The sequence below is a fragment of the Scyliorhinus torazame genome, chromosome 9 (assembly GCF_047496885.1).
Source record: "Scyliorhinus torazame isolate Kashiwa2021f chromosome 9, sScyTor2.1, whole genome shotgun sequence".
Classification (NCBI taxonomy): domain Eukaryota; kingdom Metazoa; phylum Chordata; class Chondrichthyes; order Carcharhiniformes; family Scyliorhinidae; genus Scyliorhinus; species Scyliorhinus torazame.
Genome location: NC_092715.1, coordinates 50,056,121 through 50,075,474, shown reverse-complemented (window position 1 = coordinate 50,075,474; position 19,354 = coordinate 50,056,121). Strand labels below are relative to the sequence as shown.

The window sequence follows — 19,354 nt, the reverse complement described above, 5'->3', positions numbered from 1 at the left end:
TGGGAGATGTCAGAGGTAGGTTCTTTACACAGAGAGTGGTGGGTGTGTGGAATGCACTGCCAGCAGAGGTGGTGGAGTCAGAGTCATTCGGGACATTTAAGCGACTCTTAGACAGGCACATGGACAGCAGTAAATTGAAGGGGTGTAGGTTAGGTTGATCTTAGATTAGGATAAATGGTCAGCACAACATCGTGGGCTGAAGGGCCTGTACTGTGCTGTACTGTTCCATGTTCTATGTTCTCTGATGGATGTAAGAACTTTCACAATTTTGAGCCCTAGGAAAGGATGATTTAAAGTAGGGAGCAAATAGAATCATAGAATCCCTACTGTGCAAAAGTAGGCCATTTGGCCCATCGAGTCTGCACCACCCTCTGAAAGAGCACGGTTGCACAGTGGTTAGCACTGCTGCCTCAGAGCTCCAGGGACCCGAGTTCAATTCTGGCCTGGGTGACTGTGTGGAGTTTGCACGTTCACCCCGTGTCTGCGTGGGTTTCCTCCGGGTGCTCCGGTTTCCCCCCACAGTCCAAACATGTGCAGGTTAGGTGGATTGGCCATCCATAATTGCCCCTTAGTTCCCAAAAAGGTTAGGTGGGTTTACTGGATTACTGGGATAAGATGGAGGTGTTGGCTTACCTGCTCTTTCCAAGGGCTGGTGCAGACTCGATGGGCCGAATGGCCTTCTTCTGCACTGTAAATTATATGATTCTACTTAGGCCCACTCCTCCACCCTATCTCCATAACCCCACCTAACCTGCACATCTTTGAACTGTGGGAGGAAATCGGAACACCCGGAGGAAACCCACGCAGACACGGGGAGAACGTGCAGACTCCACACAGGCAGTCACCCAAGGCTGGAATCGAACCCGGGTCCCTGGCACTGTGAGGCAGCAGTGCTAACCAATGTGCCACCCGATCAAATAACATTCACCCAGCATCTTACAGATTTCTCTTATCAAGTACGGGCATAAACATATGTTTATCTTGCTTTTGATCAGCTTGACTGCCTTAGAAATCCTTTACTGAGCATTTCCTCTTATCCGATTTAATGAACGGGCTATCTGCCAGGTGACAAGCTGTTCCATCTGCTCCTTGCCATTAATCATTTCCAGAAACCTCACCTGTTATATTCAGTTTATCCAAGCCTTTTTTTTCAAAGTGCAAATAAACTTTTAAAACAAAGCTTTGTTTAGTTATTGAAGTGATCTACATAATTGTTACATACCCGTGCTTTGATAAGAAGCTGATAAATGCTGTTTGTAGAGAAATCCAGCTGACCTTTCAGGTAGATGCTGCCATTTTTGGCTATTTCAAATAATACAGCGTTCTCTGACGGTATAAGCTAAGAAAGCAAGAAATGTTAAGAGAATACATCCACCAAATACATTTCAGAAATACAATCCAAATGAAGCACTGGCTCTAATATATTAGAAAAATAAATATTAAAGGAGAAAAGAAAGGGAAGCATAGTGATTACCTCTAGAATTTCATAGTTTACAGAACCATTATTGCCTCTATCAATGTCTCCGGCAAAAACTCTGAATATTTCTGTTCCCACATTTTCATTCTGCTCCAAAAGTAAATAAGGGTGTTCTTAATAATACGTTCTTCGAAGCAATTTTACCATTATTATGTCATTTTTGACAACATGTAATTGACCGTAATTTTGAGCAGCAAGTTCAAAGCGATACAGTTCAACATGTGAAACTGGTTACCTCTGCTACATCAGCTCGATATGGTAACCCTTTAAATGCTGGCGCATTGTCATTGACGTCTTCCACGTAGATATGCAACGTCTTTTTCACCTGCGCAATGTAAAATAAAGGCTTCATAGTTAAACAGGGAAAGTCAGTGAACCAAAATACACCGAACAGATTTACCCAAGTCTTGAACATCGCACATATCTTTGTTCCATTACGTGACGTTGATTGAGGGTGAAATATTGTCCAGGATACCAGGGATAACCCCCGCCCATATGCTCTTTCTCAAAGTAGTGCTATGGGATCTTTTACATTCACCTGAGCAGGTAGATGGGGCCTCAGATTAACATTTCCTCAGAAAGACAGGACCTCAGACAATGCAGTGCTCCCCCAACACTGCACTGGAGTGTCAGCCTTGGCTTTTGTGTTCAAGTCCTGGAAGTCAAGGAGGTTTTAACACTGCGCTTCGACAAGCAAGGTATGATTAGAATAAGTCAACATGGTTTTACTGTGGGGAAATTTGTTTGTCATTTTGAGGGTGATTGGTAGAATTAGTAGATGTACATACATACATACATAAATTAGGGGCAGGAGTAGGCCACCCAAACAGGGACACTTTTGTTACTATCAGGTAGCATGGGAGACTCTGACTCCAGCTTGCCACAAGGATTCACTCAGAGTTTGAGGCCATTCTTTGCAGTGTGAAAATGTTGAGCAACTCCATTAAGATATTTGCAGCCACAACCTGGAAGCAGCATCTTTTGCCAATATGACCATTTGTTGTGGAAATCATAACAAAGACAAATTCCTCTAGGTTCGATTTAAGGAAATTTATTTACACAAATATATTTGCGGAGAGAGAGTGTTCTAGCTGCAAAGCCAGTGCACTGCACTCTGAGATTCGATTGAAGAATGCATATCTTTACAGTCTGAAATAACAGCTTGAAGTAAACAGGCATGTTTATGTTAAATAGACCTTGGAAAGTACGCAAGATGAAATACGTAGTTTGTATGTTCTTGCCCTTGGCTAAAAACAACTCGAGTACACATTTTGTTATCTTTTGGAGGACAATGTGTTATAATAAGGCCGAGACCAGAATATTAAGCAGTAATTTGTTTATGTTACCTGACCTGCTTATTTTCGCTAAAAAGCAGTGTTGAACTATAGTCAAGCATTTCCCAGCATGCTTCTAAGTTGGTTTATGCTAATTTCCCTTCCACAACATACAAATTAGGAGCAGGTGGAGGCCAGTAGCCCCTCAAGCCTGCTCCTCCTTTCAATAAGATCATGGCAGATCTGATGGTAGCCACCCATTTACCCCCGATAATCTCTGGCCTACTTGTTTATCGAGAATCTACATAGCTCCGCCTTAAAAATATTCAAAGACTCTGTTCCACTGCCTTTTGAGGAAGAGAGTTCTGAAGACTCACTACCTTCTGAGAGAAAACATTTCTCTTCATCTCTGTCTTAAATGAGTGACCCTTTATTTATAAACAGTGACCCCCTAGTTATAGATTCTCTGACAAGAGGAAACATATTCTCCACATCCACCTTGTCAATGCCCCTCAGAAACCTGCAGGTTTTGATCCAAGTTACCTCTTATTCTTCTAAACTCCAGTGAATGCAAGTCTGGCCTGTCCAACCTTTCCTCATTAGACAACCTTCCTTAAATACAAAGACTAACACAGTGCTCCAGATGTGATGTCACCAGTGTCCTGTTCAACTGAAGCTCAACTTTGATACTCAATGCCTGTCACAGTGAACATTATCATTTTACTAGCCTTCTGAATTACTAGGATGATACTTATATCCCATATCATTTTTTTAAAATTTAGAGTATTTAGAAAATTTAGAAATTTAAAACCCTTTTTCCATGGGTAGAGGGGTCAATTACTAGGGGCCATAGGTTTAAGGTGCGAGGGGCTGGGTTTAGAGGAGATGAACAAGGCACGTTTTTTACACAGAGGGTAGTGGGTGCCTGGAACTCGCTGCCTGAGGAAGGCGGTGGAAGCATGGACGATAGTGATATTTAAGGAGCATCTTGACAAATACATGAATAGGATGGGAATAGAGGGATACAGACCCAGGAAGTGTAGAAGATTTTAGTTTAGACGGGCAGCATGGTCGGCACAGGCTTGGAGGGCCGAAGGGCCTGTTCCTGTGCTGTACTTTTCTTTGTTATTTGTTCTTGTTCTAATACCCAATTCATTTTTTCCACTTAAGCGTCAATTTAGCGTGACCAATCTACCTAACCTGCACATCTTTGGGTTGTGGGGGTGAAACCCACGCAAACAAGGGAGAATGTGCAAACTCCACACGGACAGTGACCCAGAGCCGAGATCGAACCTGGGACCTCGGCGTCGTGAGGCAGCAGTGCTAACCACTGCGCCACCATGCTGCCCTACTTATATCCTATATCATGAACACCAATGTCAAATGACTGTCCAATTAATCTGTCATCTCCTTATTTTCAATTATTAATTCCCCAACTCACTTTCTATCAGACAAATGCACATTTATTAACTTTTCTTATTTAAGTATCGATTGAAACTCTTACTATCCGTCTTTATAGTTCCAGCTAGCTCTCACTCATACTCTGATTGTCCCCTCCTTATTAATCTTTCAGTCATTCTTCGCTGTTCTTTATAGTCTGTCCAGTCTTCTGGCCTGCCACCTGTCTTTGCGCAATTATATACCTTTACTTTATGTTTGAAACCGTCTTTAATTTTCTTTTAGTTAACCATGGATGCTGATTTCCCCCCCTTGGAATTTTTCTTCATGTATGCAGTATACCTGGATTTCAAAACGGCTTTTGATTAATAGGCAAAAGATTAATAGGCAAGGTAAGTGCGCATGGAGTTGGAGGCAATATATTAGCTTGGATAGAGGATTGGTCAACAGATAGGAAGCAGTCAGTGGGCATAAAGGGGACCTTTTCGAATAATGGAGTGTCATAGGGATCGGTGCTGGGGCCTCAGCTCTTTACAACCTATATCAATGATTTAGACAATGAGACAGAGAGTAAGTTTGCTGATGCCACAAAACTCGGTGGAATTGTAAGCTGTGGGGAGGACACATGGATGATAGATCATAGAATTTTCAGAGCAGTAAGAGGCCATTTGGCCCATCGAGCCTGCACTGGCCTTTCGAAAAAGCACCCTATTTTTAAGCCCACACCTCCACCCTATCCCCGTAACCCCACCTAACTTTTCTTTTCGACACTAAGAGCAATTTAGCATGGCCAATTCACCTAACCTCCAATGACCTCCGAGGCCCCTGGCTTGGGCATCACATGTGGTTTCCGTTTTTGGAAACCAGTACTGATTTGCTCCGGCCTCACGCTGCACCGGTGGGACCCGGGAATCCTGGGAGGCCGGGAATTTCCGGCCTCGAACGGACTGCACATACTTAAAATAGTTCTAAGACTCATTTAAATAGGCGAGTCTGCGTGAACCAGATTGCGCCACAGATCAGGAGCATCGCGATCGGTTTGGTGCCCGGTATGAACCCCGTTTAGTGGTTCTCCTTCTATTCACCGGGAATAGCGGGATCAGCACCGGGCGCATTACGGCCGGGGAATCGCGCCCCACATTTGGTGTAGTGTGTGCAGTTTTGGTATCCACATTTAATAAAAGATTTGCATCGGAGCTGATACAGTGAAGGTTCGGCAAATTTGTCGCTGAGATAAGGACATTGTCCTATGATGAGAAACTGAGCACGGGTCAGGGAATCTGGTCACGGGGGCACAATCTCCAGATAAGGGGCTCATCATTTAGGAGTGAGATGACGGGAAATTATTTCACTCAAAGGGTTGTGAATCTTTGGAATTATCTACCCCAGAGGGTCGTGGTGCTCCATCATTGAATACATTTCAGGCTGGGTAGACATGTTTGATTTCTCAGTAAATCGAAGGTTATGGGCAGCAGGCAGGAAAGTGGTGTTGAAGCCGAAGTTCAGCAGTGATCGCATTGACTGGTGGGGCAGGCTTGAAGGACCATATTCCTGCATTTCTCTCTTGTGTTCTTGCGTTGTACTTGAACCCAGAACCTTGGCATTCAGAGATGAAGGTGCTACCACATAAGCCACAGCAGATGTTCAAGTAGAATTTGAAAACTTTGAATCAACTTGTGTATTAGCAAAAGGGAAATAATGTAACTATTTTTCTATTTGCCTACAAATGATTCTTCCACATCCATTTTCTCAGATTTAACAGCCAGAAATTGCCGCAATCTTGGGAGAGGAAAGCAAGGATGACTGGATATCCCATGAATGATCACGAAGGAATCTCGCTTCTGAGCCGTTGACCGATCTTTTATGTTGGAATTTTGGTCATTTGGAAGCTTCATGTGTACAGTCGTCTTAAACATATCACAGAAATAGCTCTACCGACGCTCAATTAGAGACCCGGAATAAAAGCTTTCAGAGGGGTTGAATCACAAAGTGGAATGAAAGGTAAAAGGTGCTGTTGATGTTACTTACCAACGCATTTATCCCATCACCAACTGTAATGATTATTCCGAAGTGGTCATTGCTATTTGCATAGACCTGCAAAAAGTCAATGTCATTATTAATCATAACGTACTTGAAGGTTCCACTGTGGAATATGTGCATTGGAATGGCCGGTAATTTTCTATATATTTTTTCTGCTGGTAGCGTTGGTCCAGGCCGTTAATCCTATTAAATTGTGAAGAGGAATTTCACCCAAAAAAGGTGTTAACCACGGCGTTACAAATATAATGTAATTTGAAACATTTTCAACTTCACCACCTGGGAAAACAATATGGCAGGACAAATCGCACACCCATTTAACTTGTCCAATTTCCATCCCATTTGCAGCCTTTACCTATCACTTTTCTAGACATGGTGGCAATGTTAGCATTCATGTCAAGAGGGCCAGAACACAAGGATGTACTTTTGAGGCTGTATAAGGCTCTGGTCAGATCCCATTTGGAGTACTGTGAGCAGTTTTTGGCCCTATCGCTAAGTTGGCCTTGGAGAGGGTCCAGAGGAGGTTCACAAGAATGATTCCCGGAATGAAGGACTTGTCATATGAGGAGCGGTTGAGGACTCTGGGTCTGTATCAGATGGAGTTTGAGGGGCGATTTCATTGAAACTTACAGAATACTGAGAGGCCTGGATGGAGTGAACGTGGAGAGGATGTTTCCACCAGTAGGAAAAACTAGAATCCGAGGGCACAGCCTCAGACTGAAGGGACGATCCTTTAAAAATGGGATGAGGAAGAATCTCTTCAGCCAGAATGTGGTGAATCTGTGGATCACTTTGCTGCAGAAGGCTGTGGAGACCAAGTCACTCAGTGTCTTTAAGGCAGAGATAGATAGGTTCTTGAGTAATAGGGGGATCGGGGTCATGGGGAGAAGGCAGGAGAATGGGAATGAGAAAAATATCAGCCATGACTGAATGGCGGAGCAGACTCGATGGGCTGAGTGGCCTAATTCTGCTCCAATGTCTTATGGTCTTATGGCCCAGCCAATCCACTTAAGATGCATACCACCCTCCCCCCACCCGATACTGCACCACCGGCCATCTCGCCAGGAATGAGGTGTTGACTACGTTCAGGAGTTGTTTGCGGAAGGGTTACATGTGAAATATGTTTAAAAATGATTTGAGGTCCACTTCAGACACACAAGCTCTCTGGTCATCACTACTTTTCCTCCACCAGCCCTAGGTAGCTGACTCCAGTGTGGCCGAGCCACATTATTCCTTCTGTTCCACTTTAGTATTCCCAGTGATTGGCCAAGCTCACAGCTCCCTGAGGTTTTAACTTTATTGAGTGTGTGAGTGTGTGACAACACTGACAGGTTTCCCTGCCCAGAGGCCAACTTAAATTGCAGGCTTGGCTTCCAGTCAGGTGGGGCGCAGTCTGAGACAGGCCACTCCCCGCCAAGGTTCGAAGGAGGGGGTGGAACAGTGGTTCAATTGCCAAATGTTTAAACTGGATTCTTACTTATCCTTACTACACAGTACTGACAATATTTAGCGACCATATCCTCTTAAATTTAGGGATGTTAAGAGCGGTGGGTAAGTTATAAATGTTAAGCAGACCAGCTGTTCTGACGTGCTGGACAAGGTCCAGGACTTAACATTTATTGCTTGGGACACTTTACCAGATGTGATTTGTTACAATCATGCATTAACATCAAAACCTTTGCGGTGGTATGTCTCTTAACATCTTTGTTAGCCAGCTAATTTTTCAAGGTTTCATGTCTGGCCAACACAAACGATATGTCTACAAGATAATTTAATTTATAACTCAAAATTATTTCAGGAAAATCATTTTAAGATGGTGACAGGCATGAGGGGTTTTAGTTTTGAGGCGAGTTGAATGAAACTGGAGGTTTTTTTTCCGGCAGATCAAAGACGGTTTCGGGGAGGGCTGCGAGAGTTGTACAAGATGATGAGAGATGTCACATTTCAGAATTTGTTGACCCTTTGCCCACAGTAAGGATTTAGGAAAAAATTACTTTGAAGTATCGGATTAGCATAGGTTTGCAAAGAAAGGTCTACTGCAGACATTTGACAAACATGTATTAAAGACAGACAGTAACATGTGTAGCCCACGACCATAAGACGTAGGAACAGAAGTAGGCCATTTGGCCCATCATTCTGCTCTATTGAAGACAGACTACTCTGGGCTAGTAATGTAGAGGCCCAGGCTAATGTACTGGGGACAGGATTCAAATGCCACAACAGGAGCACTTTATATTCAATTAGCAAAAATCTGGAATTGAAAGTGAGTTGCAATTACCTATGACAACTGGGGAGTCACTGGGAGAATTTGAACCTCGCTCACTGTACAGAAATCGGATTGTGTTAGAGTGTGGAGGCAGTTAAAATGGAGCAGGGCGCACATCTGCTCGGCTCCCATCTCAACCCTGCTGACTGCAATTTTAACTTGCAGATGTCAAGGACAGACCCAATTGCCTGGAACCAACCAGTACCATGTTTACCTATGCAGATTGGCTTTGAGTGCACTATCAGGGTTCAGATGCAATCTCAACTGGAACCCTGAGCAGAGAAACTCTGACAGCCAAACCATTTGGGAAGTGGTTTCAGGATTAGAAATAGCTCAATAAACTAAGTCATTGCTAATAATTTGAAATTTTTTTGTGAGTCAGGATGGGCAGGTGTGCATTTGCGAGGGACAGCCAACTTTTCATTTACCCAACAATGGGATCAAAAATATTTTGATTATATTGATGAAATGTAAGCATGAGTAAAAAGTAGAAGTTCAAAGTGTGAATGAAAATTTTTCCAGAACGAAACTGCAGTAAACACTTTCTATAAATTTGAAGATATGTCACTGCAGCCCGGTCAAGCAGAATGTGCATCCTGTGGGATGTGGGAAGTTGTGCAAATGCAAAGTGCCCTCAATGACTACAGCTACAGGAAGTCTCACCAGCTGCAGAAATGTGAGCTCTGGGTTGTGGAACTTGAGTGGCATTGGAGTCACTGTGGTGCATTCACAAGGTGCAGGATTACATAAATAGCATGCTTAGAGAGGTGGTCACACCGCTGCTAAGAAGTACACAGACAGAAAGAGAATGGGTGAACGCCACAGTACCTACTAGAAATGGGCAGGTAGTGCAGGAATCCCCTGAGACTATCTCACTCTCTAATTGCTTTTCCATTTTGGATATTGGTGAGTGAAATGGTTCCTCAGAGAACCGTAGCAAGAGATAGGTTCATGACATCATTGGTAGCTCAGTTGCACAGGGGGGGAGGAGAAAGAGTGCTATTATGCTCAGGATTCCATAGTTACAGGAGTATAAAGGCATTTCTGTGGCCATGGGCATGTCTCTAGGATGGTGTGTTGTCAGGGTCAAGGATATCACAGAGAGACTGCAGGGCATTCTTTTGGGAAGCGTCCATAACAAGAGTATATGGTTCACATTGGGACCAATGACATAGATGGGAAAAGGGATGAAGTCCCGAAATTTTAGGGTGTTAGGAAGTGAATGAAGAAGCAGAACCTCAAGAGCAGTAATCTCAGGATTACTTGTAATGCCACGTGCCAGTGAGGATAAGAATAGGAAGATTGAGCAGTTTAATACATGGCAGGAGAAATGGAGTAAGAGAGGGCTTTAGATTTCTGAGGCATTGGGACTGGTTCTGGGGCAGGTGGTATCTGTATAGGAAAGATCTGTCACTCCCTAACAGGACTGGGGCTAATATCCGCATGGGGAGGTTTGTAGTTCTGTTGGGGAGGGTATGAACTGGATTGGCAGGTTGATGGGACCCGAGGGAAAATTCAGAGTGGAGAGGCGTAAAACTGTCTGTGGGAAGTCATAGAATCATAGAATTTACAGTGCAGAAGGAGGCCAATCGGCCCATCGAGTCTGCACCGGCTCTTGGAAAGAGCAACCTACCCAAGGCCCACACCTCCACCCTACCCCCATAACCCAGTAACCCCACCCAACACTAAGGGCAATTTTGGACACTAAGGGCAATTTAGCATGGCCAATCCACCTAACCTGCACGTCTTTGGACTGTGGGAGGAAACCGGAGCACCCGTAGGAAACCCACGCAGACTCGGGGAGAACGTGCAGACTCCGCACAGACAGCGACCCAAGCCGGGAATCGAACCTGGGACCCTGGAGCTGTGAAGCAACTGTGCTAACCACTGTGCTACCATGTCACGCTGTGCTACCGAAAATACTGTACAATCTCAGCAGGTCTGACAGCATCTGTGGAGAGAGATGGGAGATAACGTTTTGAGTCTGGATGACTCTTTGTCAAAACTGGGGAGAACTGGAAATAGGGTCAGGTTTATACTGTTGTGAGGGGGGGAGTGGAGCAGTGGGGCCTGATAGAGGGCGAGCGATAGGTGGAGATCGACAAAGATATTGTGGACAGAAAGACAAAGGGTATTTAAATGGTGAAGATAATGATTAAGAAGGGTGCTGATAGAGGCACATTAAAAGATCAGAACATGTTAATGGGAGAACAAAGGTGAGCAGTGTGTCAAAGGACAACCTGGAACAGGGAACAGATAAATAGATGTGAAAAATCTGCCCTTGCTACAGTTATCTCCATTGTCAGACTGTTGCTAAATGCAAATAAAAAGAAAAAGCAGGCAATTAATAAAAAAGTCACACAAACCTCTCTGTCAACAGCTTCTTTAACAGTAACATCACCGCTGCTGCTGTTCACTGTGAAGTAAAACAATGCTAATTCTCCCTCCAGACCATACGAGAGCGGGTCACCATCTTTATCATCAGCTGCTATCCGGAAAACAGATGTACCTGAGGTGCAAACATGAAATATCAGTATATAGACAATAAGGTATCTATCGATGGTGAGAAAAGAAAAGAGATAGAAAGGAAATGATTATTGCAATAGTGGAAATGGTTGAAGACGAGGAAAATAATGAGCATCTAAAACAGTACAAAAAAATAGGAAAATAAAAATGAAACCTCGAACAACCGAACAAAAATCCTGAATTCATACACCCTCTAATTGATACCGGAAAGGAAAAAATCCACTCCAACTCAAAAAAAAGGAATAGGAAAGTAAGGAAATTGGGAATAATGACAGATATGAGAAGAACATAATTGACAAAAAATATACAATTGAGAAATTTGACATTATAGTTTATTTTTGCCTATATGTTAGTTACTTGTCCATTGCTACACCATTCTGAGACAACGATAGTGATCGTAACAGTAAAATTATCCCAAGTGTAGTATATTAATAAGTATCACACCCTATGTGAAGTAAGATTAATTTCCTCTCATTCGTAGATTCAAAATGGAAGACTCGTTCCTAACCCTTTCAGGGTGCTAAGTATAAATGCTCGGTGTAATAGAAGTATGGTAGGCTATATTAGGGGTATTGTGGTACCTAGGTGGGATGTACCTTATACTGCAGTATGAGTGGTAGAATGGAGCATAAGAGTCTGTGTTTCACCCACAGCAGTCATTCTGTACCGGAGATGCTGGGGTAACTATTTGTTCAGTAAAGCCTTCAATTGGACTACAATCTCGCTTCAGTAGTGATTGATCGTACATCAATTTAATGATCAAGAATTGAAGAATGACTGCTCTCCGCATTGTAGCACGATCAATCACTCATGAGATGAGAAGAGATGGAGTCAATCGATGGCTTTATTCCGCAGACTTGTTCCCCAGCAGCACAGTTACAGAATGCGGCTGTTGGGAGAACCCGGGCTCTTATACTCCGCCTTACTGGGTGGAGCCAGTAGGCGGCTGATCCAATCGGGACCCAGCGTCTATCCACCAATAGCCACTCGGCATCACAGGGTACCGTAATACCCCTAATACATACCACCACATTCACCCTTGTTAATAAAGAACCCGGTGGGTGTAGTGGGCCGTATGGTGGTAGGTGTTTACAGAATCGGGACCTGGAATGCCACTAACATGGCGGATATGCTCCGATATCAAACTACCAGTACTATTTACAATGCCACTTTTACTGGGCAACTAAATTATTTACAGAGGCATTTCTTGCTTTGTTATACGGATTTGATGAGTCGAATGGGTGTCCTGGTCGTCCTCGCCGATCGTCTCAACCCCGGTGGTGATGCAGGCGCAGGCCCGGGCACCATCGTCTCTGGGAGCGTAGCGATGTCTCTTCCTGCTCCACTACCCCTAGTCGCGACTGGGGGGAGGACCGATCCACCCGGGAAGGGGGGGCTGTGGGTTGCGCCGGTGGGAGGGAGGGGTTGATTGGTGCTGGGGGGGTGTGTGGAGCTCCGGAGGGCGCGGCTGTGGGGTGCGCCGGTGGGAGGGAGGGGGTGATTGGTGCAGAGGGTGTGTGTGGAGCTCTGGAGGGCGCGGCTGTGGGGTGCGCCGGTGGGAGGGAGGGGGTGATTGGTGTTGGGGGGGTGTGTGGAGCTCCGGCGGGCGCCAGGTCCCGCAGGGAGACTGTGTCTTGTCGGCCGTCGGGGTACGCCACGTAGGCGTATTGAGGGTTCGCGTGGAGGAGATGAACCGTCTCGACCAACGGGTCCGATTTGTGCGCCCGCACATGTTTTCGGAGCAGGATGGGTCCCGGGGCTGCCTGCCAGGTCGGAAGTGAGGTTCCGGAGGAGGACTTCCTAGGGAAGACAAGGAGGCGTTTGTGAGGTGTTTGATTCGTTGTTGTACAAAGCAGCGACCGGATGGAGTGGAGGGCGTCCGGGAGGACTTCCTGCCAGCGGGAAAATGGGAGACTTCTGGACCGTAGGGCCAGCAGGACGGTCTTCCAGACCGTTCCGTTCTCCCTCTCTACCTGACCGTTATCCCGGGGGTTGTAACTGGTCGTCCTGCTCGTGGCAATGCCTTTGCTGAGCAGGAATTGACGCAGTTCGTCGCTCATGAAGGAGGACCCCCTATCGCTATGTATGTAGGCGGGGAAACCGAACAGTATAAAGATGGTGCAGAGGGCTTTAATGACCTTGGCCGCGGTCATGTCGGGGCAGGGGTTTGCGAAAGGGAACCGGGAGTACTCGTCAATCACGTTCAGGAAGTACGTGTTGCGGTCGGTGGAGACAAGGGGGCCTTTGAAGTCCAGACTGAGGCGCTCAAAGGGACGGGAAGCCTTTATCAGGTGCGCTTTATCTGGCCTGTAGAAGTGCGGCTTGCACTCTGCACAGATTTGTCAGTTCCTGGTGGCTGTCCTGACCTCCTCGATGGAGTAGGGCAGGTTGCAGGTCTTTACGAAGTGATAGAACCGAGCTCTCCACCTATAATTACAAGATCTTGTATTGTCCCGGGAAGCCCAACGAGCCTCCTCATGCCCTGTCCGGACTGACTCTGGACCCTCCACGACAACCTCTGCCACCCGTGGGTCACCCGGTTCTTCCACTTTGTTAAAATCCGCAATCTGCCCTACTCCATCGAGGAGGTCAGGCCCGTAACCAGAAACTGCCAAATCTGCGCGGTGTGCAAGCTGCACATCTACAGGCCAGAGAAAGCGCAGCTGGTGAAGGCTTCCCGCCCCTTTGAACGCCTCAGCGTGGATTTCAAAGGGCCCCTTCCCTCCACCGACCGCAACACCTATTTCTTAAACGTGATTGATGAGTACTCCTGGTTCCCTTTCGCCATCCCCTGTCCCGACATGATGGCTGCCACCATCATTAAAGCCCTCCACAGCATCTTTACCCTGTTCGGTTTCCCGCCTACATCCATAGCCATAGGGGGTCTTCCATCATGAGTGACGGGCTGCGTCAATTCCTGCTCAGCAAGGGCATTGCCTCCAGCAGGACGACCAGTTATAACCCCCGGGGAAACAGGCAGGGCAGGTAGAGAGGGAGAACGGGACGGTCTGGAAGGCCGTCCTACTGGCCCTTTGGTCCAAGAATCTCCCAGTGTCCCGATGGCAGGAAGTCCTCCCCGATGCACTTCACTCCATCCGATCACTGCTGTGCACTACTACCAGCGAAACACCTCATGAACGTCTCCTTGCCTTCCCTGAAGTCCTCCTCGGGGACCTCGCTCCCAACATGGTTGGCAGCCCCCGGACCCGTCCTACTCCGAAACACGGACGGGCCCACAAGTCGGACCTACTGGTCGAGAGGGTACATCTACATAGAACATAGAACATAGAACGATACAGCGCAGTACAGGCCCTTCGGCCCACGATGTTGCACCGAAACAAAAGCCATCCAACCTACACTATGCCATTATCATCCATATGTTTATCCAATAAACTTTTAAATGCCCTCAATGTTGGCGAGTTCACTACTGTAGCAGGTAGGGCATTCCACGGCCTCACTACTCTTTGCGTAAAGAACCTACCTCTGACCTCTGTCCTATATCTATTACCCCTCAGTTTAAAGTTATGTCCCCTCCTGCCAGCCATATCCATCCGCGGGAGAAGGCTCTCACTGTCCACCCTATCCAACTCCCTGATCATTTTGTATGCCTCTATTAAGTCTCCTCTTAACCTTCTTCTCTCCAACGAAAACAACCTCAAGTCCATCAGCCTTTCCTCGTAAGATTTTCCCTCCATACCAGGCAACATCCTGGTAAATCTCCTCTGCACCCGCTCCAAAGCCCCCACGTCCTTCCTATAATGCGGTGACCAGAACTGTACGCAATACTCCAAATGCGGCCGTACCAGAGTTCTGTACAGCTGCAACATGACCTCCCGACTCCGGAACTCAATCCCTCTACCAATAAAGGCCAACACTCCATAGGCCTTCTTCACAACCCTATCAACCTGGGTGGCAACTTTCAGGGATCTATGTACATGGACACCTAGATCCCTCTGCTCATCCACACTTTCAAGAACTTTACCATTAGCCAAATATTCCGCATTCCTGTTATTCCTTCCAAAGTGAATCACCTCACACTTCTCTACATTAAACTCCATTTGCCACCTCTCGGCCCAGCTCTGCAGCTTATCTATATCCCTCTGTAATCTGCTACATCCTTCCACACTATCGACAACACCACCGACTTTAGTATCGTCTGCAAATTTACTCACCCACCCTTCTGCGCCTTCCTCTAGGTCATTGATAAAAATGACAAACAGCAACGGCCCCAGAACAGATCCTTGTGGTACTCCACTTGTGACTGTACTCCATTCTGAACATTTCCCATCAACCACCACCCTCTGTCTTCTTTCAGCTAGCCAATTTCTGATCCACATCTCTAAATCACCCTCAATCCCCAGCCTCCGTATTTTTTGCAATAGCCTACCGCGGGGAACCTTATCAAACCCTTTGCTGAAATCCATATACACCACATCAACTGCTCTACCCTCGTCTACCTGTTCAGTCACCTTCTCAAAGAACTCAATAAGGTTTGTGAGGCATGACCTACCCTTCACAAAGCCATGCTGACTATCCCTGATCATATTATTCCTATCTAGATGATTATAAATCTTGTCTCTTATAATCCCCTCCAAGACTTTACCCACTACAGACGTGAGGCTCACCGGCCTATAGTTGCCGGGGTTGTCTCTGCTCCCCTTTTTGAACAAAGGGGCCACATTTGCTGTCCTCCAGTCCTCTGGCACTATTCCTGTAGCCAATGATGACATAAAAATCAAAGCCAAAGGTCCAGCAATCTCTTCCCTGGCCTCCCATAGAATCCTAGGATAAATCCCATCAGGTCCCGGGGACTTATCTATTTTCAGCCTGTCCAGAATTGCCAACACCTCTTCCCTACGTACCTCAATGCCATCTATTCTATTAGCCTGGGGCTCAGCATTCTCCTCCACAACATTATCATTTTCCTGAGTGAATACTGACGAAAAATATTCATTTAGTCTCCTCCATGCTAACCTCCAGTACGCCTATGTGGCACACCCCAATGGCCGGCAAGACATGGTCTCCCTCCAGGATCTGGCCCCCGCTGGATCCCCACCCTCACCCCCCCCACCAACCCCAACCATTTTTTCACCGGCGCACACCACCGCAGCCCCCTTCCCAGGAGGATCCGTTCTCCCACTGGCCCCATCCGAATGCGATGAAGCTGGAGATGACACGTTCACAGAGCCACGGATGCCCGAGCCGACGCCGGCATCACCTCCGGGACTGCGACGATCGCAGAGGACGACTAGGGCCCCCGACCGGCTGATAGTTTCATTGTAAAATGAACTTGTAAATAATTGTCTGTAAATATATGTATTGCATGTAAAGGCACCGAAGGGTACCGCTATAACCTCTACCACTGTAAAAGCAAGGCCACCACCCCCGCCGGACTCCTTTTTAAACAGGGGGTGAATGTGGTAGGCTATACCCGTACCAGCCTCCCCGAACAGGCGCCGGAATGTGGCGACTAGGGGCTTTTCACAGTAACTTCATTTGAAGCCTACTTGTGACAATAAGCGATTTTCATCTTAGGGATATCACGGTGCCTAGGTGGGATGTACCTTATACTGTAGTATGAGTGGTAGAACCTGCCTGTTGGTTCCGCCCAGCAGGCGGAGCACAAGAGTCTGTGTTTCACCCACAGCAGTCATTCTCTACCGGAGCTGCTGGGGTAACTACTTGTTCATTAAAGCCTTCAATTGGATTACAATCTCGCTTCAGTAGTGATTGATCGTGTATCAAGAAGCACTAATTTAATTATTACTGCAGGGAAGGAGGATAGTTGACTGTTTTAAAAGGCTGCAATTAGATAAATGGGGACTTGAGATTTCTGGGCAACAGGAAGCGTAAGTACAGGATGCCTGATTCAGCAGTGGGAGGATGGGGTAAAGTTGAGGACATAGGAATGCAGGAACAGGAATTCCATTCAGCCCTCGGGGCCTGTCCAACCTTCAGCATCTGTTTATGTCCCTGTGCAACCTCCTGTTCCCATCTGCATAACTCCTTGTGCTTTCTAACTTGGTGTCATCTGCTAAGTTTCACACTCAACCCTCTATCTAATCATGTGTTGAAACGCCGAGGCCACGGTACAGATCATTGAGAAACACTTGTCAAATTCCACTTATCAGAGTACATACCCTTAAGCCACACTCTCTCATATCTCCCAACCAATTGCCAACACACGTCAGAAAGCTATCTCCAATTCCGTACAAGTAAACGTACAAGATTCTAGATCTCACCAATGAGACACCCAATGAGTCCAAAACACAACAACACGGACACCATCTTAGTGAAGTGGTTAGCATGAGCACAGTTAACAGCCACAAGAAGTATGCAGAGCACGCTGATTGTGAAGTCACTGATATCCTCCCTTAACCTTGCCCATTTGCAAGTGATACCCAATAGTATGAAGAAATCACGACAAGCACCATTTAAAGGGCCCGCCAACAACTTACAGGTTGGTTGCTGGGTGATTTATTCCGGTTGTTGCTACATGTTTGATGTTTTAATATTTGCTTCAAGTTGGATGAGTGGCTCCCAAGATTTGCTGTGTTGTTCAATATGTTGCTATACCTCACCATCAAGAGGAAGCCAAGGAAGAGGAGGAGTAGGGGTGGAAGAGGAGGGAAAGCAAGTGCTGCTCGGTATCACAGTGGTTAGCACTGTTGCTTCATAGTGCCAGGGTCCCAGGTTCGATTCCCGACTTGGGTCACTGTCTGTGTGGAGTCTGCACATTCTCCCTGTGTCTGGATGGGTTTCCTCCGGGTGCTCCGGTTTCCTCCCACAAGTCCCGAAAGACGTGCTGTTAGCTAATTTGGACATTCTGAATTCTCCCTCTGTGTACCTGAACAGGCGCCGGAATGTGGCGACTGGGAGATTTTCACAGTAACTTCATTGCAGTGGTAATGTAAGCCTACTTGTGACAATAAAGATTATTATTATTAGACCACTCGGATATTGGCTGTTACGAGGGTCGTCAAAATCTCTCCGGTGTTTGTCGAAAGTTTGGCTGTAGTATTCTTTAGCTTAATTCTCCCATGCCGCGCCGTATGGGAGAATCGCCTTTGCACCAATTTTCCCCGCGGCGCCGGTCCGACGCCGTTCCGCCATTCTCCCAAACGGCGAGAGCGGCTTCATCGAGGTCGGCGCCACGCCTGTCGGAGAATCGCCCGAGGTGGAGAATCGCCCGAGGTTCTAAATACGGCCATTCTCCGGGCTCTCCGCTATTCAGCTCCCCGCTATTGGTAGGAGGAGAAGGGTGCCGTCATGCTGGGGCGGGGGAAGGAGCAGGGGCTGGAGGAAGGGGTGGGGAATGGAGCAGGGGGTGTGGAAAGGAGCAGGGGGTGTGGAAAGGAGCAGGGGGTGGAGGAAGGAGCAGGGGGTGGGGAAAGGAGCAGAGGGTGGGGAAAGGAGCAGGGGGTGGAGGAAGGAGCAGGGGGTGGAGGAAGGAGCAGGGGCTGGAGGAAGGAGTGGGGAATGGAGCAGGGGGTGTGGAAAGGAGCAGGGGGTGGAGGAAGGGGCAGGGGGTGGAGAAGGAGCAGGGGGTGGAGGAAGGAGCAGGGGTGGAGGAAGGAGCAGGGGGTGGAGGAAGGAGCAGGGGGTGGAGGAAGGAGCAGGGGGTGGGGAAAGGAGCAGGGGGTGGAGAAGGAGCAGGGGGTGGAGGAAGGAGCAGGGGGTGGAGGTAGGAGCAGGGGGTGGAGGAAGGAGCAGGGGGTGGGGAAAGGAGCAGGGGGTGGAGGAAGGAGCAGGGGCTGGAGGAAGGAGTGGGGAATGGAGCAGGGGGTGTGGAAAGGAGCAGGGGGTGGAGGAAGGAGCAGGGGGTGGAGAAGGAGCAGGGGGTGGAGGAAGGAGCAGGGGGTGGAGAAGGAGCAGGGGGTGGAGGAAGGAGCAGGGGGTGGAGGAAGGAGCAGGGGGTGGAGGTAGGAGCAGGGGGTGGAGGAAGGAGCAGGGGGTGGGGAAAGGAGCAGGGGGTGGAGGAAGGAGCAGGGGGTGGGGAAAGGAGCAGGGGGTGGAGGAAGGAGCAGGGGCTGGAGGAAGGAGTGGGGAATGGAGCAGGGGGTGTGGAAAGGAGCAGGGGGTGGAGAAGGAGCAGGGGGTGGAGGAAGGAGCAGGGGGTGGAGGTAGGAGCAGGGGGTGGAGGAAGGAGCAGGGGGTGGGGAAAGGAGCAGGGGGTGGAGGAAGGAGCAGGGGCTGGAGGAAGGAGTGGGGAATGGAGCAGGGGGTGTGGAAAGGAGCAGGGGGTGGAGGAAGGAGCAGGGGGTGGAGAAGGAGCAGGGGGTGGAGGAAGGAGCAGGGGGTGGAGAAGGAGCAGGGGGTGGAGGAAGGAGCAGGGGGTGGAGGAAGGAGCAGGGGGTGGAGGAAGGAGCAGGGGGT

The 19,354-nt window shown here is 47.7% G+C and overlaps 1 protein-coding gene across 2 annotated transcripts in view; it reads right to left on the bottom strand.

Moving 5' to 3' along the window:
- The window catches only part of LOC140429187 (cadherin-related family member 2-like), a 313,290-nt gene that overhangs the window by 243,206 nt on the left and 50,730 nt on the right, over positions 1-19,354 (bottom strand). Inside the window, exons 4-8 of one of the 2 annotated variants that reach the window (XM_072515860.1) lie at positions 10,819-10,961; positions 6,178-6,243; positions 1,713-1,802; positions 1,475-1,564; positions 1,223-1,339 (exon numbers count right to left, since the gene is read on the bottom strand). In XM_072515860.1, coding sequence (XP_072371961.1) covers positions 1,223-1,339; positions 1,475-1,564; positions 1,713-1,802; positions 6,178-6,243; positions 10,819-10,961 — 506 coding nt within the window. The remainder of the gene's footprint in view (positions 1-1,222; positions 1,340-1,474; positions 1,565-1,712; positions 1,803-6,177; positions 6,244-10,818; positions 10,962-19,354) is intronic. The other variant, XM_072515861.1, reaches the window with a different exon arrangement.